General features: G+C 54.7%; 1 protein-coding gene across 1 annotated transcript in view; it reads left to right on the top strand.

Annotated features, from left to right (window-relative positions):
• The first annotated feature begins 9,498 nt into the window (after positions 1 to 9,498).
• MEGF9 (multiple EGF like domains 9) overlaps positions 9,499 to 24,815 on the top strand; it is a 62,892-nt gene continuing 47,575 nt past the window's right edge. Inside the window, exon 1 of the mRNA XM_080401109.1 lies at positions 9,499 to 15,018. Coding sequence (XP_080257235.1) covers positions 14,700 to 15,018 — 319 coding nt within the window. The 5' untranslated portion in view covers positions 9,499 to 14,699. The remainder of the gene's footprint in view (positions 15,019 to 24,815) is intronic.

Genomic DNA, 24,815 nt, shown 5'->3' with positions numbered 1-24,815 from the left:
TCCTCTCCAGTGCTGCCACACCAAGGCTTCTTGCCACGCTCATCCAAACGGCTCGGTCTAGCTGAAAAACCTCGAGGACTCGAGGAAGAACTAGGAGAAAAATATCCCCCCATAAACTGCAGCCTTTTAATTTCAGATCTGTTCCCAGGTATCGGAGAACGGAATCATAAAGCTGGGTGATTCCAGCAACCATGAAAAGCCCAGCGGAGGGGCAGGTCATTAGCTCAGCTGCACGGGCGCAGGTGGCCCTGGTCAAAGACAACCCAAAGGGAGGCCCCTGGAAGTGTCCCCAGCTGCATGGAACAGCCCTGTAATGAACCGGGCTGCAAGCTGGCGTCTTGTGCCCTTTTGGAGGAGCCAGTCGCTTTTAGACCCGGCAGATAACCTCAGGAGGAGTTAAGGAAGCATTTTCCTCTGAGCTCTCCTGCCTTTCCCCCCTCACTTGCCCTTTGGACACAGTAACCCTCTCCTGCCCCTCTGTTTTATTTGTCCTGATTTTGCTTAGGTCTTGAATAGGGACTTTTCCTCCTATGGCATTCATAAAGATTCAGTTATTTTTTCAAGAGGTTTAACAACAAAAGCTTCTGGTTTTAAAGCTGAGGAAATAATTGTGGAGCTGTCTGGTTGGTGCCTGTCCCCTGCGGGGCTCTGTGCAGCGGATGGGGATGGAGCAGTGGGGTGGGAGCAGCTGTTGAAGGCAGGGAAGGAGAAGAACCATGTGGAGACCGCTCCAGAAGAGCTGGGAAACAACAAGCGATCCTGTCTGTAGCACAGGAAAATGTACAGGGGAGTGCTGGAGACACTGGCTGCTAGCAGGGGGGGTTGGATTTTCTCAGAAGCATGTGGCTAGACTGTGGCTCTGGGTGAACTGATGGACAGATGTACTGCAAGGGGCTGGAAGGAGCCTGTTACTGCAGGAAGGGAGGACTTCTCTTTGGCCGAGTGCAGCTGAGAAGGATGCGGCTGTTCCCTGGGCAGCGAACATCTGGGCTTGTGACCCACCGGGGAGCCCCAGACCAGGGGAACGGCAGAGCTCTGTGTCTGCATGAGGCAGAAAGGCAAAGCCCTGGTTTTAAAAAGAGAAAGCCTCGCTTTCCTCCTTCCCTTTGGGATGGCTCAGCCATCACCAACTCGACGGCTTGAGTCCCTCAGCCACCTGAACATAATAAGCAAGTGACAGTCCCGTGCTCATGGGTTCAATGAGTCCCTTGTAGAAGCCAGGGCTGCTGTTCTCGCTTTAAACACGGGCAAAAGGCATGGGGAAGGGCCGGGGCAGGAGAACGTGTTTTGACATTTTTCCTTGCAAGCCCTAACTATGCAGATGCACGAAGTAAATACTAATAACAGTGGAAAAATCTTGGGAATACCAGCACACACTTTTCACATGCAGTTTTGCAACCTGTCCATGAAGCCGAGGTTCTCGGCATTGTGGGACTGTTCTTCATGTTAGTGGCCTTGATGAGAGTTTTGGCTGGAAAAGGGGGCTAATCCTCCCCCCCAGCACAGTCACAGCACCCACTTGCTCTTTGGAAACAGCATCTCCTTCCTTGCCCTCCAGCCCAGCTCACCATGTGGTTGGGCATCCAGATTAAATGGCTTCCTGAAGTCACAGAGGAAATTTGGGACAGTGTCAGGAAGAATCCACATTTTAGGAGCTTTTTCTTCAAGCACAAGGAACTGGAGATGTTTTGTGACAACAAAAGCTGTCTCTGAGCCAGGACCTCCTCTTCAGGCGAACAGCTGATGATGGCCCTTGCGCTGTCACCCATCCAAGACCATGGCACCTCATGAGCTCTGAAGAATAAAATAACTCCAGTGGCCTGTGCTGATTCTCGTAACAAGGGTGAATGTCATCGCATCTCAGCCTTGGTAGCAGAGCCAGCGGGTTTCAATGCAACGCTCTGTTCGCTGTGCTCATGTACCTTCTGTGCCTGCTGTGCACAGACCCGGGGGGTATCCGAGATATGGCAAGGACTTTTCTTCCAGCTGGGAGAGGCATTGGAAAGTTTCAAAACTCTCTGTGAGAGTTAGGGTGGAAAAAATATTTTGTGCTTGGTCAAACAGATTTTAATAATTGAAAACATTTTTGTTTTCATGATGATTTATCTGTATTCTAAAATTAGATATTAGAAGTTGTTTCAAAATGAAAACACTCAAGATAACTCATTCCAAGAGTTTGGAAGAGGATGTTGTGACTTGGTAGGAGCAATTTGTTTCTCTTTCTGTCCCTGACATGATGTTTCTGTGAGATGGCTGACATCTTTTGATGTTTTCATTTTGACACGCTTGCATCGTCCGGCAGAATGATGACTCTGTTTAAGTGGTTTTTCCACACACCTGCACCCATTTAAGTATCAGAGCTGCATTTCTGCTATTTGCAGACAGTGCAGGCGAGATGCCATGGGCACCATCACCATGGATATCCCTTGCACAGGCACATCGGTGCCAACAGAGAAATCGTGCAGTGTAGGGAATGCGCTTTATACAACTTCCTGGCGGGGGGAATATTTCCCAAATTTATGTTACAGTCACTGAGCAAATCTCTTGGCTGCACAGGAACATCCATGTAGCACAGAGCTGGGGAGGGGAAGCTCAGATCCAGCTTAGAGAGCGGAGTGAGCCAAGCTGCAGCCAAAACATGGGTCTGAGCCTCAAAACCACTCCGGCCCTCCGGTAGCTGTCAGGCTGGGGCCTCCTGCTTGCTCCCTGGCACCCGTACGGCACTTGGAAGTCCACTGCTAACCGCAAAGCTGATGCTCGCAGCGTTCATGCAGGTCAGCTCGTCAAGGGGCCGGGTGAGGAAGGCTTGCAGGACTACATGCCCAGGGCCTAATTTTCTGCACTCTTGCCCACCATGGAGCTGCTCACGAGGCTCTGGGGTGCTGGGTGCTGCCAGCGCTGGGCGATGCACAGAGCCCAGCACGTGCTGAGGGGCTCTCCCAGCATGTCCACGGGCTCTCCATGCCTCCGCCTTCGATCTCCAGCTCAGCGATGCAGCCCTGCACAGCGTCCTTCCCCGCTTGCTCATACTTGTGGTGTGAGTAATCTGCCCCAGCGCCTCGCTAGCAGGTCACGGAGCCTCCTGGGCCACCCAGGCCAGGATCATGAATTACTGCTCCCTTCACGGCTCCAGCTTGATTGCTCCCTGTTGGGTTCAGGCCTGAAGTGAGCCAGGATCTGGCCTGTAATCTCCCTGGAGCACAGCAGCATTTTGTGGATACTGCTCTGGCAAATGGATTTGAAAGAAAAAAAAAAGAGCTGGTTAACTCTCTTCTAGCGCAGCCTGTGTGGCTGCGGGTGTGATGGGGCGTCATGGCACTTTCCCTCCAGGGCAATGGCCATGCCAGCTGCTGTGCTTCCTCTGCAACGAATGGTGCCCTATAGCAAGCTCTAATGCTAAAACTAAACCTCCACATGAAAAGACCCAAGCTATTTAGCTGGTCATTACCCTGAATCCATGTCCATGCCCCTTCTCCAGCATCCCTGTCGTGGTGGCTGCTGCCTCGCGCTGCCCGGGCTGCACCCGTCGAGGTCACCCCAGGGGTGCAGTGGGGCTCAGCAAACCCGCAGGCACTGGGGGTCTCCTGGGGCAAATCCTGACGAAATGCTGCCCCTGAGAGACAGGACAAGTAAACCCTCAGGACCTCCTCATAAGGCTGGAAAGCCTCCCACCCGCTCCTTTCTTGGAGATGAGGAAACGAAGCACAGGGAAGCATTGCTGATTGAGGGGATGGCGTCTCCTGCAGAGCCCGATCTTGGACTTTTTGAATGGAGGAGGAGGAGGACACCTGAGCTGAACCAGCTCACTTCATGCCTGGTGGAACACCTGGGCAAGCCCTCCTGGCTGCCTGTAGGACTTGGGCATACAGCCAACAAATCTGCAGCCTTTGAATTCAACACCCCCCTCTGCCCCCAAAGTCGACAGGAGCTTTGTTCACCTCTGGACAGCTGTATTTCCACTGTATAAATCCAGCCCCTCTTCTACCTTGGCGTGAGGCACCATCAGTACTGTTGTTATTCCATGAAATCAGAGCAAAATGCTTATCTTTTGTGGCCCTTTTCATGAAACCGCCCTGGCCACCTGCGCGTTAGTCACAGACCCGGTCTGCAGGTGGGAAGCATGTTGGATTCCCAGGACAATGTTTCCTCTGGCAGCCACGCCACTGTTCACCTTTCTCTTCACACCTGCAGTACATATTTCTTTGAGGTGACGGGCACAACAAGGGAACGTGTTACCAAGGCAATGGAAAATCCAGGCCCCAAATTATATATCTCTTCTCCAGCAGGACCTGGAGGGGATGAGGGGGAGTCACAAACATGAGTTACTGCTGAATTCAGCAAGAGCTGCGTGAGGCTGGCGTGGACGTTTGAGTACCCCACACTGCCGGCTCTGGCAATAGTTATTCATCACGTAGGGATTTTGTCTCTCTTCTGTGTAAATGGAGGGGTTTTGTGGGCAGCCCTGTGGGATGCTCTGCACAGCATCCCTTCTGCCCCGGGCAGCAGCTGAGCCCACAGGGGACCGACAGGTGCTCGGGGGGGTGGGGGGACACGACTCACCGCAGGGCTTGGGGAATGAGGGCGATGTGGGGAGCACCTGGCCAGCCTCATGTGGGCTTTGACTTCCGAACCTGGCCCCTGCAGAAACCAGGAGTGGGAACGTTAGATGATCCTTCATCCTTGCAACTGTGCTGAGCTAGTCCCGATGGTGGGATTTCAGGGGGTGCTGTGTTTTGCGTGAGTCTCAGGACAGGGATGAGATGTGTCCCTGCAGCCCAGGGCCATGGTCCCCTGGGTATCTGCTTGCTGGCCAGACACCTTCTCCTGGGCAGGGGACGCAACCCCTGCGCCTTGAGCCCTCAGCAGGAGCCGGGCACCGCTGCCCACTCGTGCCACACAACCAGGACTGTCCCTCCATCCAGGCAGTGCTGCCACAGAGCCCGCAGAGCCCCGTTCCCCCAGTAACTCAGTGCTTTAGGTGAGAGCAGAGCTGCTCCAGCGCGGGAGGCAGATGTTGCCCAGCTGTGCGCACTGCATGGAGCAACACTGACATGCAGTGGTCGGCTGCTGCCATCTCCCCGCGCCTCCCCCTGCCCACCCCGCGGCCCGTCCACACCCGGGGAAGGATGCAGGCCAAGCCTTGCATCGCTTCCCAAGTATTTAGTTAGGTCCCAGTGGAAAAAACACCCTGGCTGGTGATCTTCCTCCCACAAAAGCCATGTTTGCCACGGAGAAATCACCTGCTGGTTAAAGGGGAGGGAACTGTCATCAGCTTTCCAGCAAGAAGCATGTTTTTTTCCAGCATGTTATTTAGATTTTTTTAAAACTGTCTGTCCTGTTTTCAGCTGGGATAGAATTAAATTTCTTAGTAGCTGGTACGGTGCTGTGTTTTGTATTTAGCATGAGAATAATGACGATAACACACTGGTATTTCAGCTGTTACTAGGTAAGGCTTACTCTAAATCAAGGACTTTTCAGTTTTCCCGGCTGTGCTGGTGAGAAGGGGCACAAGGAGCTGGGAGGGAGCGGAGCCAGGACACTGACCCGAAGTGGCTGAAGGGCTATTCCATACCATGGAACGCCGTGCTGGGTATAGGAACCGGGGGAGCTGGCTGGGGCAGCCTCGCTGCTTGGGCACTGGCTGGGCATCACTCAGCAGGGGGTGAGCAACGGTAGAGTGCATCACTTGGGGGTTTTCCATTGGGTTTTGTTCTCCTCTCTCCCTCTCCTTTTCATTACAATTGTTGTTGTTGTTATTATTATTACTACTACTTTATTTCAATTATGAAACGTTCTTATCTCAACCCATGAGTTTTACCTTTTTCTGATCCTGCTCCCCATCCCACCATGGTACTTAGTTGCTGGCTGGGGCTAAACTATGACACTGTCCCGTAATACTTCTTGTGTGACCATGCTGCTTGCAGCCCAGAGGGTGCTGGTGGACAGTTGTTTCCGCATGCAAAAGCGTGTGTATACACTATAGCTGCAATGACAAACTGGGAAAGAACACAGGAGGGGAAGAGTTTCACATATTTCAGCTCCCAGGAGCTCTGGGTGTGCTGCTGGCAACTACGCTGCTCAGAAGAGCCCGACCATACCAGGTGCCCTCGCTGAAAACCTCTGCCTTTTATCAGTGCTGATCACTTTGGAAACCTGGCCAGGGAAATGGCGTGGGGCTGGGGCTGCCCTGGCTGCCAGCCGTGCTCCCCAACACTGCCACCGTGCTGCCCAGCACACGGCCAAGGTAACGTCAGCGCAGGTGGCACCTGGATATGCCCCAGCTGAGGCCAGCCAGCTCAGTCCTCTGCGCTGCAAGGGTCTTCAGACTTGAGGCCAGCTGTGGATGGATGTCCGCCACCCTTGAGCACCAAAAGCCAGGAATGGTGATGGCAGGGAGCAGGAGAAAAGGGAAAACAGGGAAATTGTAACATCTGATGCAAAAATATTCGCTTTTCCCAGGCAGCTAGTTGGTATCCAGCATTTAGCAAACCATGCATTTACAGTAAGAGACCAAAAGATGCTGTTATGGCCCGGATAGCTGTGAAATCAGAGCAGTTCAGTGAGGAACACGTAGGAAGGAAGAAGGAGCCCCAGCCTCAGCAAAGGGGGAGCTTTGGGCTGGTTTGGTTCTGCATAAGGACTCGAGACGGGGGGTTGTAGTGGAGCATCAGCTCAATGGAATCTTCCTGGCAACGTGAGATGTTTTAGCCAAAAGACTGAATGAGATTCTTGGATGTGTGAGAGGGGAAACAGTGAGTAGGAGCTGGGAGAGGATTTTACCTTTTTATGAGACTGGGGAGACTGATTCAGGAATTTCGCATCTAGTTCACGTGTCTGCATTTGAGAGAGGGTGTTGGAGAGTGTTGAAAAGAGCTACAAAAATGATTGAAGGACTGGAGAAATGGCCTTACGGGGGGAGAACTTAAAGACCTCCATCTGTTTGCATTATTAAAAAAAGAGGTTGAGAGGTGACTTGATGACAGTGTATAAATATGTTCACGGGGAGAAAAGAGCAGGCATTGCAGTTTCTGTAATCTAGCAGGGGGGAAAAAACACAAACGGATGGCTGGAAGCAAAAGCCAGATGAAGTCAGACTGAAAATTAATCACCATTGTTTAAAACCCCCCAACAGGTCCAATATTTTGGAAAAAAAACATAGGAAAGTGGTGGGTTTTCCATTCTTGGTGTCCTGAAATGAAGACTAAGGTCTTTTCTGAAAGACCCATGTTAGTTAAGGCACGAGCTGGGACACTTAATGACTAGGGCTTCATGTGGAGATCGTTGGGTTAAAATGATGGTAGGGATACACTCAGCGTTGCAGTGGCACCCAAAAGGACACATTAACACCTATGTTCAGCCTTGTCCACCAGGCTTCGGAGCAGGGCTAATGATGAATATTAACTTGGGAGCAAGAATGTAGTCAAGAAAAGAAAGGGAAAAAAATCCATCACGAGGTTTTATTTTGTTTATTTCCTTTTAAGAAAAAAAAAAAAAAAATCAGAGGTAGACAAAAGGGACCCCCTTGACACAAACACTGCCAGGTGCAGGGCGGCTGGCCAGGGTACGGCTGGTCCCAATGACCTGCTGTAAGCGCTTGGATGGGTAGCTGTCCCGAATTAATGAAACCAGTTTAAGAAGAGGTTTAGCTGCGCTGGTGTAGAATGTACTTGTAATGACAGCGTTGAGGCTCTTCCAAGTGGAAATGCCAGATCTGGCTTTCGGAGGGTGGGATTTTCCCTACCCTGGGCACACATCTGGTCTTTTGTTCTGGACAATGGGAAGGCCCCTTCCTCTGTGCTCCTGCTCTTGCTGCCGTGCCTGGCCCTGTTCCCACCCGCTCAGCCAATCCCACTGCCTGCTCCCAGGCTCCTTACATCCACCTGCTCGCTGGCGTCCCCGGCTCCTGGCAGCAGAGAGCAGCTGGGCATGGTTGGATTTTGGGATGTGGTGGCTCCTTCTCATGGCGATGAAGCTCAGTCCCAAGCACTTGATGAAGAAGCAGAAATAAGAGGTCTTGCCTTGTTGGTTGATGGATTGTCCATGGTTAAAGCCAAAACAGCCCCTACATGTCCCACTTGCACCTCTGTGAATACGAAGGACCTCCTGTCCTGCATTCACACTGAGACTTCCCTACCATTGCGCAGGGGACACGGGGTTTGGCAGCTGAAATGGCCAAACACTGATGCTGTCTTGTCCCACATACTGCGCTTATCTGGGCTTCGGTCTATCCTGATCCCAGCTCCAGTGGCATCCCCCAGCCCCAACTCCCCATGCGATGCTGCAGCACCGGTCCCCACCGCAAGCTGGGATGAGCCCCAGCCTTGCCAGAGCCTCCTGGGATTCATTAAAACAAACACATGGAAAAAGTCCAACACAAAAATCGGCCTTGAGCGTATTGAGTGGGAGCTTGGGCTCTGGGGAGAGCACCTGGCTCTGTGCGGCCAGTCCTCTGCATTAGGTAATGTGGGAATAGCTGTTTAATTTGGGCAGGGTCCCCGACCCTGTATCCCCTCCCGCCCCCCCGTGCCCGGCAATAACGTGCTTTCAATGTTCAATGAAAAAAACGTGAGCCCTGGAGTGAAACGCAAAATGTATGTGGCAGAAAGCGGGAGAGATTGAAAGTGTTACCAGTGCTTTAGGGTGGGTAATAGCTGGAGATTTACTAAAGGGATCTGGAAGAAAAGCCTTTTTTCAAAGGAGTTGTATAATCCCTGGTAGCTCAGTGTCTCACACTCAAGGACTTGCCTTCACTATCTGCCGTCAAACAACGAGGGGATTTGCTGCTCCCATCTGTGGATGTGCAGGATGGAAACCCTTCCCACACGGCTTTTCTAAATCTCGTTTGAAGGGATGCTCCTCTGCACCTATTTTGTGCCCCACACTTGCAGAAATAGTCAGTAATGAAAAGGGAAGCAGAAAGCACCTGCCATGGAGCGATGCCCCTCAAAGTCCTGAGGGCAGCACCCCCAGAGCCAGGGACTGGGGAGAGGGGCCCAGGGTGATGCTGGGGGCCACTGGGGCTGCATTGGAGAGGAAACATCCAGAGGCTTGTTTCAGGCTGTGCCGGGGGCAAGAAAAAACAACTGGGTGTGAGACAAGGTGTGCGTGGTGGTGAGAGAATTGGCTGAGGTGTGCAACACGGACAGGGTGTGTGTGTGCGTGTGTCTGGTGTGGGACCACCCTGCTCCAGGATGGAGACGGTGTGCGAGAGAGGGGAGCTGGGCTGGGGTGTGCACGTATGTGTGCACGTATGAGGTGTGTGTGCAGGAGCGGGGTGGGAAGGAAAATGTGCCTGTGGGAGCCCGGAGCAGCTGCATGTGGGTGTGATGGCAGCCGTACCCAGCCTGCCTGTGCCAGTCGAGAGGCACCGTGGCTGAGATGCTCCGCGGCTGGCACCCCCAGGCACAGAGCAGCCCTGGGGGTCTTGCTCCCTTTTGCAGCTCCACAGGGAACTCGGGTGCTGGCAAAGCTCTTTCGGCAGCGGGCAGGCTAGAAGGGATTTTTGTTGGTGAGCGCAGTTTTGCTGAAATCAAACCATTTTGTGGGAACATGTAGGAAATTATTGACAGGGAAAAAATCTGAACCACTTGTCTTGACCTTCAGGGGATAATTTTTTTCCAAAGCATTTCATTTCAACAAATTCTTGGTTTCGTTTTGATGTTATCCACGTGTGTGAGAACCGCTGGTTCCTGGGCTGTGCCCTGGCAAGCTGCACCACCGCTGCGCTCCAGTGGCGCTCAGGGCACCCTCCTCTGCTACCATGTTTCAATTAACGCAGCAAATGCAATCCTTCCTGGTCAGTGCTTCCCAAAACCTTCTCCAGGAAATTTAGGATGGACAGTAGGATTTGGAGATGAAAGCACATTTGAAAGTGCCACAATTGCCTGTGGAAGGAAGAAATTGTACTTTCTGAGCAATCTGAGTCCTCAGCGCCTGCCCCTTCCTGCTCAGCCCTTTTGATCCAACCTCTCAGAGAGCAGCGATAAACACATGCACCAACCAATTTATACGGTCTTCTGCATTTGTAGGACATTTTAAATGTTAAAAGGAGCTTAGCTTTACATTTGTATGACCTTGACATGCTTAAAGTTAAGCTGCTCTTTAAGTGTGTGCAGAATTGGGACCTATTAGTGGTATCCGTGCCACTGCCGTGTCCTGCTCCCTGCTGTCGATGTTCACCCTCTGCAAGAGAGGGAGGCCTGGCTGCTAATTGCATTCATTTGAAATGACGACAGACCTGTGCTAATGCTGGGTTTGTTTATGCTCACGGTAGGAGCGGTGGCAGCTGCAGCCCCCTTGGCCGGGGATGTGAGTTTTGCTGCCGTCTGGGAAGTTGCAAGAAAGACGCCAGACATTTGCTATTTCATTGCCACAGTCGCCCTGTGCAAATAAAAAGTGTGTGAGGCCAGCGGAGGCAGCGGGGCGGCTTGTGGCCAGGGCAAAAGGCTGCCCCTTGCCCACTGTGCCCGGGAGCCAGGATCGGGGCTCCTCCCCGGGGGGGTCCCAGAGGGAGGGATGCTCGGCACTGCAGTGATGGGTCTGTGCAGGGCTCGCACCGAAAGCGGTCAGCCAAAGGTGGTTTTAAAGCAACATAATGATTTCGGAAACATGTACAAGGGTAAATTCTGCGTGAGCACAGTGTACGAGGCAACTGGGCCCCAAAGGAGGAGGAATTTGTCATCTCAGGGGCTCGGCGATGCTGCAGATCCAAGGGGGGGCTCCTGGCCTCTGCCCACCAAGCCCCACCACCAGCAGCCCTGTGCCCGCAGAGACAGCTCTCCAGGCTCTGCTTTTAATTCACTCGCTTTCATTTATATTCAAATCAGAGGATAAATGTAGGCAGTGCGTGCACTTCAGCTGAGGCAAGGCTGCCGTTTCAGAACAACCACAAAGAAGGTGTGTTATTTTTAAAATACATGGAGAAAGAGATGAAGATGCAGAGCTCTGCACTCTAACTGCCATCTTCTCATTGCTAACACCGGCTTGGTCATGGAAACAGAAAGATTTTTTAAAATTATTTGCTTCCCATCACACATGCTGTTCACTTGGCTCCAGCGGTCAAAATAAAGCCGTGACTTCTGCTTGTGCGTTCAGTCAGCTCCTGCATGTCATTCACGGCTTCATAGGGACGGTCCTGGGGATTTTTACTCTCAACCACTCTTTATTAGATGATTCAAACAAATGATAAATATGATGTGGAATAATGAAAATATTCACTGAGGAAGTGCAGCCTAAAGGATATCTCCATCTCCCTCCAGCTGGGGCAATGCTTGACAGGGCTCTGCAGAGGGAGTGGAGGGCAGCTCCTCAGGGGCAAGCCCTGCAAAGACCCGCTGGTGCGGGCTCTTAAATGAAGGTGGAACAGTTTCCAGCACTGTGTACAGGTCGGACTCACAGGCTGGGCAGCCTGATAAAGCATGTGGGGTCTCACTAACAATCCTTTGCACTTAAGAGCATAATTTTGCCCTAAAAGATGATCCCGACATGCTCAAAACTGACAGTGCCCTTTTTCTGCGTGCTTTTGAAGCAGCCGTGCACTAACACCTACACGCACTGGCCAGGCTGCGACTTCACTTTGCTCCTTGGTCCCCGCGGCAGATTCGTGCAGTCCCATCGTGTCTGGGCTCTGCGTACCCCGAAGCACATGGCTCTGCCAGAATCCACTTAATGCACATTGACTTAATGGGAGTTGTGCAGCAAAATGCTGCTGGGTGCTTTGAAAACTAAGTCTGCGGAGAGGATTCATTACTCCTGTACTGCAATTAATGCTAATAATTAAAAAGAAAAAGCTTTTGTCTCGTGAGTTATACTGGGTGTCAGAATTAACATCTTATTGAATTATCAAAGCTTTCAAGCAGTGGGTGGTGGAGAGTGGCTTGGGGCTTGCAAATAGGTCAGAGAAAGAGCTGGCTGCTAAATATCTGATGGAAACCTTCCACTGGGGAAGAAAATCTTGCTGATTTGATGAAATAGGAACAATTCTGGGGAGGATGTCGATACCCTTAAAACTTACTAAAAAAGCAGGCATGGAGGCTGGGCTGCCTGCTTGTGGCCCGGGCTGTCAGTCCTCCTTGTTCCCGGAGGATCCATCCTGCTTAGACGTGTGTTTCTCACCTTCTCATTGCAAAAGGGCAACATAAGAAGAAGGGAGGCAGGAGCGTGCCGGTGGCGCGGTGCCAGCGCAGATCTGCTCCGTGCCCTGGGCATCCCCGGCTTGATGCCTTTGAAAGCAGCCAGCGGATTTTTGGGTGCTTGTTTTTTCGGGGTGCGGTGCTCGGGGCTGTGGAGCACTTGCAACTCTATTTGACATCAACAGGGGGAGCGGCGAGTCCTGCTGGAGCTGTCCCTGTGCAGGGCCCGGGACATGCCACCGCATCCTCCATCCTTCCCTCGGCACCTTCCACAGCGTCTCTCCAGCCGGGGTCCGGCCCTCGCCCAGCCCCTGCACCGCGGACTGGCAGCCTTGGGGGCTGGCGGGGATCTCCACCGACGTAGGCACTCACCCCTCGGGGTTCTTATCCCTGCTGCCACCAGGCCGTGGCATCACCACGAAGGCTCTGGGTTGCGTGCCCCCAGCGTGGCAGAGACAGTCTATTTTTGCAGCTCTTTGTAACGAATCTCCTGGTAAATCAGCACCGACATAAGCAGCTGGGCAGGAGTCTCTGGCTTTGCGTGTGACCCCCACCTCCGACAGTGGCCAGTCCCCTTTCACGGGTCCTGCTCGGATGGGGATGCCCCAAGGATGTCTGACCCAGGCAGGATCTTCCCGCAAAAAGCCATGACACGCTTAACCACTCCTCCCAAGCAGAGAGGAAGAACACGGTGTATCAGAAACGGGAGGAAGAGATTGGGCACCCTGGGCTGTGCAGGCTCCTGTGCTGCTGTGGGGACCAGCCCCGGGCTGGCAGGTGGGCGCAGGGTCCATCCTTTGGCTGCCGAGGCTGCACTACTTTTATCCAAATCTGAGGGGTTTCTTTGTTCTGGACAACTCTTTCCTCAGCAGTTGTTCCTCTGTGTGGCTTCTTCCTTCCCGCTCCAGCAGACCCTGTGCGAATCGCTGGAGGAGAGCCTTGGTTGGCAAAACACCGTTCCTCCTTGCCATCTGCAGTCCCCTGACCGGAGGGTCCCGCTGGGGAGGGAGAGGCTGGCAACCATTGTGAAAAGCAAATCTCAGGTGGGTTTGTCTCACTGGGGGAAATGGCGCAGCATAGTTGCTGGGGAATAATATTTATATTATTATGCAGGAATAAAGTCTCATTTATTTCTGAGAAGGGGATGGGTATGGGGGAAGAGCAGTGAGTTATTGCAGAATAATCAGCCCACAGCAGCTACGCCGGGCAGCGCTCCCCGCGCAGGCAGTCCCTAAACACTGCATGGGGGGACTTGCAGCCGGAGCCGTGCGGTGGGTGAAGGTGGGGCTGGCTGGTCCCCAGGGGACACTCCTCAGCATCCCCAGGAGCCACTCGTCAGCCCCTCGGCTGGCAGTGCCATGCACTGACCCATCACGCCCCCGTGCTCCACACCTTCCCGCAGCAGGATGCGCAGGGATGGCTGCTGCCCGTACGGCTCCGTATGGCCCAGCCGGCAGCTCCGGCGCATCCCGGCGTGCGGCCACGTGCCGCTGTGTCGATCCGAGCGGCGTTGGCCCCGCCAGGGCCGGTGACACACGCCTGCGCCGGGCTCCGCCGCGCGTCAACCAGTGATCGCCCAGTTGGGTACCATAAATAATTAATATCTGTGTCACCGTGCTTCCTCCCCCGCCGCGCCGCCGACCGCTCCTCCGGGTCAAGGGGCTTTGGTCAAGGTCATTGCCGTGCCCGGCCCCAGCAGGACCAGGGGCGGGGGGCAGCCCCCGGGCGCTCCCCCCGGGCTCATTGTCCTCACGGCCGGTGCCCGGGGCGCGTCCCCGCCGCTGGGAAACGGGCCGGCCCCGCGGATGCGCAGCACAAAGGGGAGCGGCGCTGCCGCGGGCGTGGGGACGGGAGGTGGGCAGGGGGGGCTGCCGGGGGGGTCGCGCCGCGGGGCGGTGACACCCCCCGACCTGCCGGGCCCCTGCACAGACTGCACCGGTGCGGGGAGGGAGCGTGACAGCCCCCTTTGTGTCCCGCTGCGCATCCCGGCGCCTTCCTCATTGTTTTGTGAAACTGGAGGGGGGGAGCGGAGGGGGGTCCTTTAATATTTAAAATAAAAATAATAAAAATAATGAAAATAGAGAAATATTGAAAACGAGTGAGCAGAGCGGCAGCGGGCGCAGACAGACGAGGCGGCGGGGGCGCCCCTGCCTGCTTCCCCCGCGCTGCCGGGGCGCTGGGGGGCTCGGGGGCGCTGCCCCCCGCCCGCACAATGCCGCACCGCCCCGCCCCGCCGCCAGGGGCCGCCCCCACCGCGCCCCGCCCCCCCCCGCGCCGCCCCGCCCCCGCCGGGCGCCGATTGGCCGCGCCGCGCCCCGAGAGTTACAAAGTTGCCGTCAGGTGGGGCGGGCGCGGCGCTGATTGGCTGCGGCGGGCGCAGGGCGGGGCGGGCGCGGCGCTGTCAGCCGGGGCGCGGCGGGAGCCGCCTGCGGGGCGCTCGGGGCGGCAGCGGCGCGGCATGGCCGGCTGAGGGGGCGGGAGCCGCCGCCGCCCGGCGCCGCTGCCCGGCCGCTCTAGCAGGGTGACGGAGCGCCGCGGTGGCTGAGGGACGGGAGCGGGGATGAATGAATGAATGGCGGAGCGCCGCGCCGCAGCATGAGGCGCCGGCCGAGGACCGCGCCCGGGCTCGCCCTGTTCTGCCTCGCCGCCCTCTTGGCCGCCGCCGCCGGGCTGCCCCCCAGCGCCGCGCCGCCCCCCGAGCCCGGCAGCGGCAGCGGCGGCCCCGCCGAGGGCGGCCCCGGCCCGGCGCCGCCCGGCCGGCCCCGCGGCTCCGCCGCGCCCGCCCGGGGCAGCCCCCCGCCGCCGCCCCCGGAGGAGGAGGAGGAGGAGGCGGCGGTGGCGGCGGAGGAAGAGGAGGAGACGGCGGCCGCGGGCAGCGGCCCCGCAGGTGAGAGGCCCACGCGTGTCCGGGACGGGGGTGGGGAAGGGTGGGCAGCGGGGCCACGGGCTCTGGCGGGGGGCGGGACGGGGCTGCCCGCCCCCCCCACCCCCCGCCGGGCGGACAATGGCAAGGAGAGGGGCACAGGGGGCGGCGGCTCCTCAGGACCCCCGAGCGGGACAGGGACCCCCTGCGGCATCCCACGCCGCGGGCCGGGGCCGGGTGGGCTGTGCGGGGGTGCCCAGGCCGTGCCCGCTCCGGGCCGGCGGCCTCACAGGCGTTACCGGCGGTTTTGGGGAGCAGCGGGGGGGCGGTGCTGGCCCTGGCCTCCCAGAGCATCCTTGAGCCAGCAGCCGCCCCCGGTGCTGGGTGCTGTCCACGGAGCAGTGACAGCCGCGTCCCTCCCGTCACCGTTGCATCGAGCATCCCGAGCGGTACCCGAGTGGTACCCGGCTCTGCAGGCACCGCAGCATCCCCCGCATCCCACCTCCGCGGGCCGGCAGCAGAAGGGGGCTGCCGCCGCCTGGGTGCTGCTGGAGCCCACGCCGGGACCTGCCTGTGACAGTGGGGTCGCAGCTCAGTGGGTGCTGGGGGACGCCCCCGCCAGCATGGAACCCCATGGGCATGCGGGGGCTGAGAGGAGCTCCGGGCTGTCTCTGCTCTGGGGGCCGTGCTCCCGGGCACAGCCTGCTCCAGGCCCCCTCCTGCCCCTGTTGTGGTCGGGGGGTCGTGCGGAGTTGAGGGGAGCGCTATGGCTGTGGGAATAAAGGGGATTATTGAGGAAAAGCATGAGACGGTGAGGGATGGCCGGGGGGGCTGCGCTTCCAGGTGCAGCTCTTGCGGGCTGTAGCGCTGAGTGATGGAGCTGGTCACTGGCTGCACTGGGAGGTGAAAACACTGACGGTCTCCAAAGCGGAGACTCCGGTTTACTTATAGGTTAAGCAGACAACTGCTGGAGTCCATGGATGGAGCTTTGCCCACTTATTTTACCGGAGAACTCTGCTTCACTTGACTTTTCCGAAGCTTTATATTCAGAGACGTGCAAATGCTAGAGCGCTGATTCTTTCCTTTTTTTTTGTATTTATTTTTTCTCTTGTCTGGAAGATGTTTGGTTTAAATGTGTTGAGCTTCCTCTGGAGTGAAAGGGATATATTCTGCTGTTCTGGTAGCTTTAGCAGTCTGAAGAAGTAGATTAATCAACCTGTTGTATTTGGCTAGAAATATAATCAGCTGAAGATCTGGAGTCTCTTGTTTTCAGACTTCAGTTCCTTTTTTTTTTCCATTGAGGTTTCTGTCTTTACTTTCTCCGGAAGAGACAGAATGGTTTAAGATTAGGAATTGCTGATAAAGACAGGAGGGGTTGAGTTTTCTTAAAGCGAAAGCAATTTTCTGTCGGGCTGCGGTCGGATGCCCTCAGCTCGGCAGCTCAGTGGGCACGTGCAGCACGGTGTGACCCCTGGGCGCCGAGCAGGGGACACATGTACCCGCCCCCAGTTGCATCCAGCACCTCTTTCCCTGTCTGACCTTGTGTGTTGTGGTTCTTTCTGTCTGTGTCGGAAAGCATCACCTTGCCCATCATGGGCTCCTGTGGTTTTACCAAGAGCATCCCCCTGGTACGGGCCAAGTGACAAGTGTCATGTGAGGGTATTGCAGGGCACGAGGTGACCGGTTCAGCCATGGCTTTGGGATGCTCTCAGATGCCCGTGCGTGATGCTCACATAACGTGATCTTTATGCCTTCTGCCGCAGGAGGTGTCAGGGATGTGAGTTGAGAGGTTTTGTGTCAAATCCCAGCGCTGCCGCCATCCCCCCGTGGGCTGTCCTCACCTCTACATTTCAGATCTCGCTTGGGAAATGGCAGCACTGACGATGAGAACTCCTCCTCACCGTCTCTGGGTGTGCTGAGTTTTTATTGCAGAGGCCAGCATCACCCTTTGAAGTTTTAAAGTGCTAATTATTAATGGCTACAGCCGCTTGATCTCAAAATTGCTCTCCGGTGCCTTTACGCTGTGGTGGTGGCCAGGGTAGGAACGCATGGGCAGGTTCTGCCTTCCCAAACGGAGGAATTAGTAATTCGTTAGCATGGCAGGTTGAGATTGACCCCGGCTGATGGAGGATTGGTGGCACGTTTGTGGGTCGGGCGGGTTTTGGGGCACCGGGGGTGTGTGTGTGAGGCGGCAGCAGGGGGAGGTGCTGGGCTGGGTAGCATCCCCCTGTGTGATGCAGGAGCTTGGGTGGGTGGTACGGCTGTGGGCTGCGTGGGAGCTGGTCTCTAGGTTTTGGGGGGGCTTTTCTGTGCTGCCCTGTCTGCCCATGTCGCTGGAGTCCTGCGCAGAGGTTCGCTTTCAAAGCGTGTGGGGTACCGAAGGCACAGCAAAGCCAGTGGGCACCACGGGTTCAGCCAAAACCTGCCTTTTGCTTTAATGCAAGCATGTTTTCAGTGTTAATTTTTCAATTCAATAGGTAATTAATCCATTATATGCTTTACTGCATGAAACAAATGGGCCTCATCTCATGCACGTTACTAGAAAGGGTTCCTTTAGTTCTGATGGCGTTCTTACTGGTAAGAAATCGGTGTGAGAGTCCTTGCATTCAGCATTTGTTCAGTGCTACCAAGATTTAAAATCTGACTTCAATGCATTTTTGTCATTCTGATTTAAGAAGCACTTCAGCTATCACCCAGCTGCCTGCTTGCTCCACTCTCGTTCTCTTCCCTTTCCTGGTTTCACGATGTTTATTTTTCTTTCCAAGCCTGTGATCATGTTAAAATCCCGGATTTTGTTTTTAAGAGAAGTAAATTGCTAATCCTCATGTTTGTGGAGACAAGCTTAGAAGTATCCCCTGCCTTATCACCAAAGCCTCTAACACCCGCCGTGGAGACTCTGCCTCTCCCTTTTATACGCAATAGTCTGTTTTAAAGCAAAAGCTGGGGCTTTGCCGGGGCAGCCGACTTGGGGACGCTGCTGGAGCAGACGTGGCCGCTGTGGCCGGTAGAGTCCGGGTTGGATTTTCCCTGCCGAAGGAACAAAACTCCTCTATTCCACCCATTTCTGCCTGGCCGTGTGGAACAGCGTGGGGCTCCTTGAAGGACACTTTGTTCTGACTCCGCCAGCCCCACGCATGGCGGGTGGGTGGGCTGCAGAGCCCCGACCTCCCTGCATGCTGCAGCGGGGTGGGCAGCAGGGCTGCACCCAGACCCCGCGGACGGGCTTCTTTGGAGCGTACGAAGTGTTTCGGCACTTGAAAGCCGTTGCCCCTCTCCTGCCCGCAGTGCCCGTTGTGCTCCACCCGCCTTCCTGGGTCCCCAGCCTGTCCCTGGCTCTGGCTCCTCACCTTTGCGCCTCCCGGGAGGGGACAACCAGCCTCTTCTGCTGCTGCCGCAGGGCAGGAAGCGCAGGTGGCCCGGCGGCTCAAGCAGTTAGCCACAGGAAGGTGGCCACGCCGCTGCGGAAATGAGCCACAGCTGAGTCAGAGCGTGCAGTGATGCTGCTGGGTCCCCAGCCTCCGGCACGGGGCCATCTCTCACTGGGATGCTCCCAGCCCAGGTGGAGGAGCCCCGGCAGGTGGTGGCTGGCATTAACTGGTGGGTTTTGCTTGTGAAGAGGAGCCTGGCAATTCCCTGGGGGCAATGAGGGGCACCCTGGCTAATTGGCTGGGCGAGGGGAGGCAGCGGGGTGAGGAGCAGACCTGGTTGTGAGTGCTGGCTTCACTTCATCCCCCAGCTGGGAAGGCGAAGGGTTTTGCTTTTGCACAGGGTGCGTTGGAGAAAGGTCCGTGCACCCTGTGCGTGCAAGAGGCACTGTGGGGGCAGGTCCCGGGGGGGGTCCCTAGAGCTCCATCAGTATTGTCGTAGGGAAAGACTTTGGTCCAAGCCACGGAGCCATCAACAGCCAGACGCTGCCACGCTGGGGCTGTGCTCTTTGAGGGGCTGGGAGCTCTCAGATCCCCAGCACAACAGAAATGGCCAAGTTGCCAAAGGCAGTTTCAGGACATCTTGCCAGTGCTGGCCCCTTCTGCAGCTCTGGCGATTCCTTCACTCTTCCCATCCAGCCACAGCACCCTTCGGTGGAGGTCTTCCCACCCAAGTTTGCCCTGTGATCAGCGTGACACTTCCAGGGGTGCATGTAAATGTTCAGTGCCCGTGCAGCTGGTTGGGTTTCCAAGGCTGGGGCTGAGCAGTAGGTGAGACTAAATGTTTGCAGTGGCCTTTGGCAGCCTTAAAAATCTCCATCTCCTCAGGTGCAAGCGCAAGTCCTGCCCTTGGGCGCCGGGCTCGTACGCAGGCACCTGCCCCCATGGCCTGCTCTGCCTCTGACCCGACGGGGGGGAGCTGGGGCTGTCCTGCTGCTCATCGCTTGGGAAGGCAGCTTAAGCTTTCCTTGTTGGAGGGCTCAGGGTTGTGTTCAATGTGGTTACTGAGATAGCTTGCTTTCAATATGTCAGCAGGATTTAATTTTTTTTTTTTTTAAAGAAATGGAAATTAAGTTACAGGCGTGAAGGCTGAGAATAAGGAAGATGGTCTTGTTACTTGGGATCAGTACGGGAGCAGCTGGGGCAGAGTGCTTTTTTTTTCAATCAAGTAATAAATTGTGGGGTTTGCATCTTTGAGCTTAAAATAAAAGGATGTTGCCCACAGCAGAAAATGTCACTCCCTTGCCTTCCTCCCTGCCTCCACGCTCCCATCTGAGTCATTCTTGAATCAGATGCATCCAACTGTCCTGACTCAAGATTTCGAGATTTTTGGACTTAGCGATGCTCATGAAAATCAGGATATTTCTGGGAAGATATACAGAGCATCCGAGGTCTCACTTCTTAGCTTTCCTCTGCAGGGAACAGTGCTGGGATTTTGCTTTCTTCCTTTGAAATGATAGCAAACATCATCACATCACTAAGCTGCCACCTGGAAAATACCATATGTAAAACAGGACCGCTACTGTGGGGTGTGTTGAAGTTATTTATCTGGCTGCTCTTGGTGGTAATACCCAAACAGCAGCCTGCGGGGAGGCGAAGCTGCTGAAACGCTGAATGAAGTGGTTTGCCTGAAGCTGTGCGGTGGGCACGATGTGTCCCGGCCCCATCTGCCGATGCCGGTGGTCCTTGGAAGCGCCGCAGGGGTGGCTGCGGTCCCCGGGCTGGGGCAGCACCCAGCGGTGGGGGTGCCAGCATGTGGCCGGGGTGAGCCGTGTGACACAGGCTGGGGTTTGCCCGGGGTACAGATGTGGTGCCTCTGCAAACAGCTGGGAGATGGAAGGGTGGGCTTCCTGGCCAGGGGCTGCTTTGGCCCCGGAGCATCCTTAGTGCTGCCTGCAGGTGCCTGAAGGGCAGGTGCCCGGTGATAGGACAAGGGGCAACGGGCACAAACTGCAGCACAGGAGGTTCCATCTCAGTACGAGGAAAAATACATCAAAAATTTCCTCAATATGAGGAAAAATGGGCTATGCCGGGGTGTAACCTCAGGGGGTGAAAAACCCCATCCCAGAGGGGACCGTGGTCCTCGTGCTGCTCCAGTGCAGCCCTAGAGATGGCTGCAGCACCTTGGGGGTGTACCTGGATGGGTGGTGGGGAGGGTGGGCATCCCGGCTGTCCCCACGGGTGAGCGGCGTGAGGACAGGGACGTGCAGGGCTTCCCGTGGCTGCGGGCAGGGAAGCACAGAACAAGCCGCCCCCGAGGAACAGAGGCCCCGGACACGAGTCTGCTGAAGTCAGGGGAAAGATTTCAGAGGTTTTTTGACAAGAGCCTGTGGCCTATAAATACACAGGGCTAAGTCATTGTGCCGCTGCGGAGCTAACGCCAGCTGACTGTCAGGAAGCGCTGCTGCAGATCCGAGGTGCTGGCTGGTGCTTCCAAGAAGCAGCCAAGATCCCAGCAGTGGTGTGATGCATCTGCTATCACTAGAAATAAACTCGTGCCTGTGCTGGGTGCTGAAGGCAGGAATTTCTTTTGCAGCCGTCTGGCTGGAAGGGAAGGCTCCTGTACCTCTGACAAGCATAAAATAAAAGAACAAAAAGACCAGAAAAGAAGTGAAGGAGCTGGATTGCTGTGCAAGCAGCTAGAAGCACCTGAGACTCTGCTGAGCTCTTAAATGAGGTTGCAGGAGGGGCTTGGACTTGCTTCAGAAGTGCTGGAAACCCACTGGCTCCGCTGCCCCGGCTCACGCTGCGTGGCTGCGCTCACCAGGGCTGCCTTGTGCAGCGAGGCATTGCGGGCTGCGAGCGGAGGGGGGTGGGGGGGCACAGTCTGGCACTTTATAATTGGTTGGGGATATTAATGTGTTTTATGAGCTACAGGCTAGATTGCAATCTAGCCATCTGCCCTGCCTTGGGGGGTCGTGTGTTTCCACCACCCCAGGAGAACAGAGCCAGTTGCAATTCAGTCTCATTAAACTGGCTGAAAACCAGGATTTGTGGTTCACAGGAAATTATTTGATTTTTTTTTTTTTAATTTGACTTTTGGGTTGGTCAGGCTGAACTGAAATGGCTGTTCTTGCTTTGCTTCTGCTTCCAGTAAGCTTGAGGGTCCTGCGCCTTGTGGCTGCCCCGTCAGAGCGCTGTCCTTGCTGGGCTTGGAGCTAAACCCGTCCCCAGCATGGAGCTGGGGCTGCCGGGTCCCTGCCGGGGGAAACTCTTCCGAAACTCCGACAGGGCTTGTCTGGAAGGGTCTTTTATTGGCTTAAAGCTTGTCAGTCTGGAAGCATTTTGAACAAGACATTCTGGACTTGGAATAATTGAACCTCATTTGTTTGGAAGGGACTTTTCCCCCCTAATTCAGTCAGAAGCTTCCCGACAGTGCCGGTCCTGGCTCCTCCGCCGCCGCCTCTCCTGGAGGAGCCGTGGAGGATGTCACCTCTTTTCGTGGGGTCACTTGCTCCCCCCATGGCTCCCCTCCCTGCTTCTTCACAGCCAGGGATGCTGGGAAAGTGGTCCAGCTTCTCCTACATCCCAGCCCGCTGGGGTCCCGCAGCCGAGCGGTGCGGGGCAGCCTGGCCGTCTCCCTTTGTTTTCATCATCTATTTCATAAAGGCACGGAATACGGGGGGATGCTCGGCTCACGTGGTTTCTCTGGATTGCGCCTAGCTGCCTGCGAAGAATAGGCCGTCTAAACACGCTGCCGGAGCGTTAATCGGCTGGGGATGGTTTGAGCTGCCCAAAGCGGCTCTTTTGTTGGAGGCTGAATTCCTCCTTTGGCTGATGCTCCATCCGGATCTTCCCATGCAAAATTCCTATCGCCCTTCGTCACACAAAATGCAGCAGGGTTGGGATGCTGGACAGCCTGCCAGCCCTCGTGTTTGGCAAGAGCTTTGCTCAACCTCCTTCAGGACTGTCATTCCCCCTTTCTGGAAAATATTTTTGGGGTCTCTGCTCACCCTTCATACGCACACAGGTCCTATTTCAGTAAGTGGAGAGCTTCCCCAGAGCTATGTGGACTGATGTGAAGCCTTAGTTTGGTTTTGTGCTGCTTAAAGTATGATTTTTTTTTTTTTTTTTCTGAACACCTGCTGTATGAATTAAAATTTGCCTTGTAAATGTAACCGATTCAGAGTCTGAGCATGAGAGATGGGCGTTTGCTTATTGCCTGGAAAAAGAAAAAAGCAAAACCTCGAAGGTTTTTCTCTCCAGGCAGCTCGGCCTTGAAACCAGAGAGAATCCCAAGTCATGCTCTTTACTATTTTGAATTTGGTTGCCCCTTGTCCTTATAAATAAGCCACCAGAAACATGACAAGGCAAGCATCTCTGCTATTTATAGCTCGTACCGTTCCACATGCCTGTTTTAAAAATCAGCCAGCTAAATGGCTCTGCAGCCTTTCAGCGAAAGGCTTAATGCCCCAGGCGCCCTCCCGGCGTGGATGGGTGTGTGTATGGGCTGCTGGAGCTGAGCCCTCGCCCCGCGCAGGCAGGATGGTTTCTTCAGCAGGGACATTTCTCCCAGGCAAGGGGAGCCCACCCGGTGCTGCCTGACTCTGGGGAACGGGCTGGTTCAGCCTAGAGCCCCCCTGGTTCGCCCCCGAGCCAGCCATTTGTCCCCCAGCCCTGGCGTGGGACTGGTGCCACTGGGGATGCTCCCAGCCGGGCTGGTCCTCCCACACTTCTGCCGCACCTTGGCTTTTCAGGGGGTTCAGCACTAGACTAGATAGACGTTGATATTCCCCAAGCTTTTTTTCTAAAAAAATAAAGTAAATTTTGAAGCTGTGTTAACCCTTTACTTATTTTCTTTGTGGCATCACCTCTGTGTAATTAAGAGGCTGCCAGTAGCCTTTACCTGTTTAACTGGTCATGCCACTTCTCAGATGAATCTTTCTTCCTGGCAGATCATACGGCCAGTTTTCAGGCAGCTTTACTCTATTTTGACTGACTGGCTGACGGTATTACTGATAGTGCTGCTTGGGCTCCTTTGATCCTGTATTATTTATGGAAATGATGGCATATAACTCTGTGTAGCTGATTAATGCTGCATGTATTTTTAATGTGCTAGTTCTACTGTTTGATCTGTGCTAAATGATTATTCTCTGATGTGTTCCTGGGTTCGTTTTGGTTCCTTATGAAAAGGATAGTGAAATGGGCTGTTTGTTTTGTTGTCTTTTATTTTTTTTTCCCAGTGGTCTCATCTTGTGCTGGCTTTTAAGCTTTTACAGATCGTTTTCCCAAGCATGGCTCTGCCGCTATCACGTGGGGCATTTACACTTCATTGCTATTAATTTGAGAGTTTCATTGGTGACATTACTCTAAATTCATGGCTCCGTGTGCAGTAGTTTGAAGTTTCGGGAAGATACAAGGTGGCAAAACAGCCGTTTAGGTCACGCATAATCCTTCAACTGCTGAACCCCAGCTTGGCTGTGACTCGGGTCCAGCAACACCTGAATGAGAAAGAAACCCATCTAAATTGGAGGGGTTATAATTAATATTTTCTGTGGCCTGTCACAGGATGGTTGGGACTGGTCGATATTAAGAAAATGATGTTAATTGCCAGGGAGGTGTGTGCTCTACCCGCAGCTTCCTCCTGGGTGGCGTGAAGTGTGGCTGTGGCTGGGGAGGGACTGGTGGGCGAAGGCGATGTTTCATCCTGGGAAATACCCACCGCATCCCGTGGTGCAGCCCGTGGCATGCACGGCATGCGCAGTGCTCCTGGTGCTGCCACTAGGGAGGGAGCCTGATGTCCTTCATCCCTCCTCCAAAATCCTTCCCCATCACTAGACAGCGGGGTGGAGACCAGGAGGTCATTCCAGGAGGACCATCTGTGAGCTGGAGGATCAGCATTTCCCCTCCCCAGGGGCAAAGTGGATTTTTTAAATTTTTTTTTTTTATTATTTTTTTTCCCCCTGCCTTTTAGAACACCTGGTTTTCATGGTACAGGCAAGGGCTGTCTCCTAAGCCCTGCCAGCACCCAGCGCCTGGCCAGACACCTTCTCCCTGGGCGCACCGTGCTCCAGCAGTAGCCGGTTTGCGAGGAAGCTTTCACGAACGGCGCTGTAAAGATGCAAAGCAATGCTAGCTGAAAACCTTTACAGGAAGGCTTTTTTCCCCTCCTCTGAACAGGGCTTTCTGTCAAAATCAGCAAAATGCGCATCCTTCTGCAAAGATCCATTTTCCTTTAATGGGCTTTTCCATTGAAAACAGTTTAAACTTGACGTTTTGTTCCTTCCCTCCAAATATTTCAGAGGTCCTTGGTCTATGAAAAAACTTCAATAATTCTGTTTTCCTCCTGCCCTCTATTTCAACAGAGAGATATATAAATATATATATAAATACACATATTATAATATATATCATTTTAGTATATATATATTTATGGTATGTGTGTACTTTTTCACA

This window comes from Falco punctatus (genome assembly GCF_963210335.1).
Source record: "Falco punctatus genome assembly, chromosome: 9".
Classification (NCBI taxonomy): Eukaryota; Metazoa; Chordata; class Aves; order Falconiformes; family Falconidae; genus Falco; species Falco punctatus.
The sequence above is the reverse complement of the archived record's forward strand: the minus strand, read 5'-3'. Positions and strand labels throughout refer to the sequence as shown.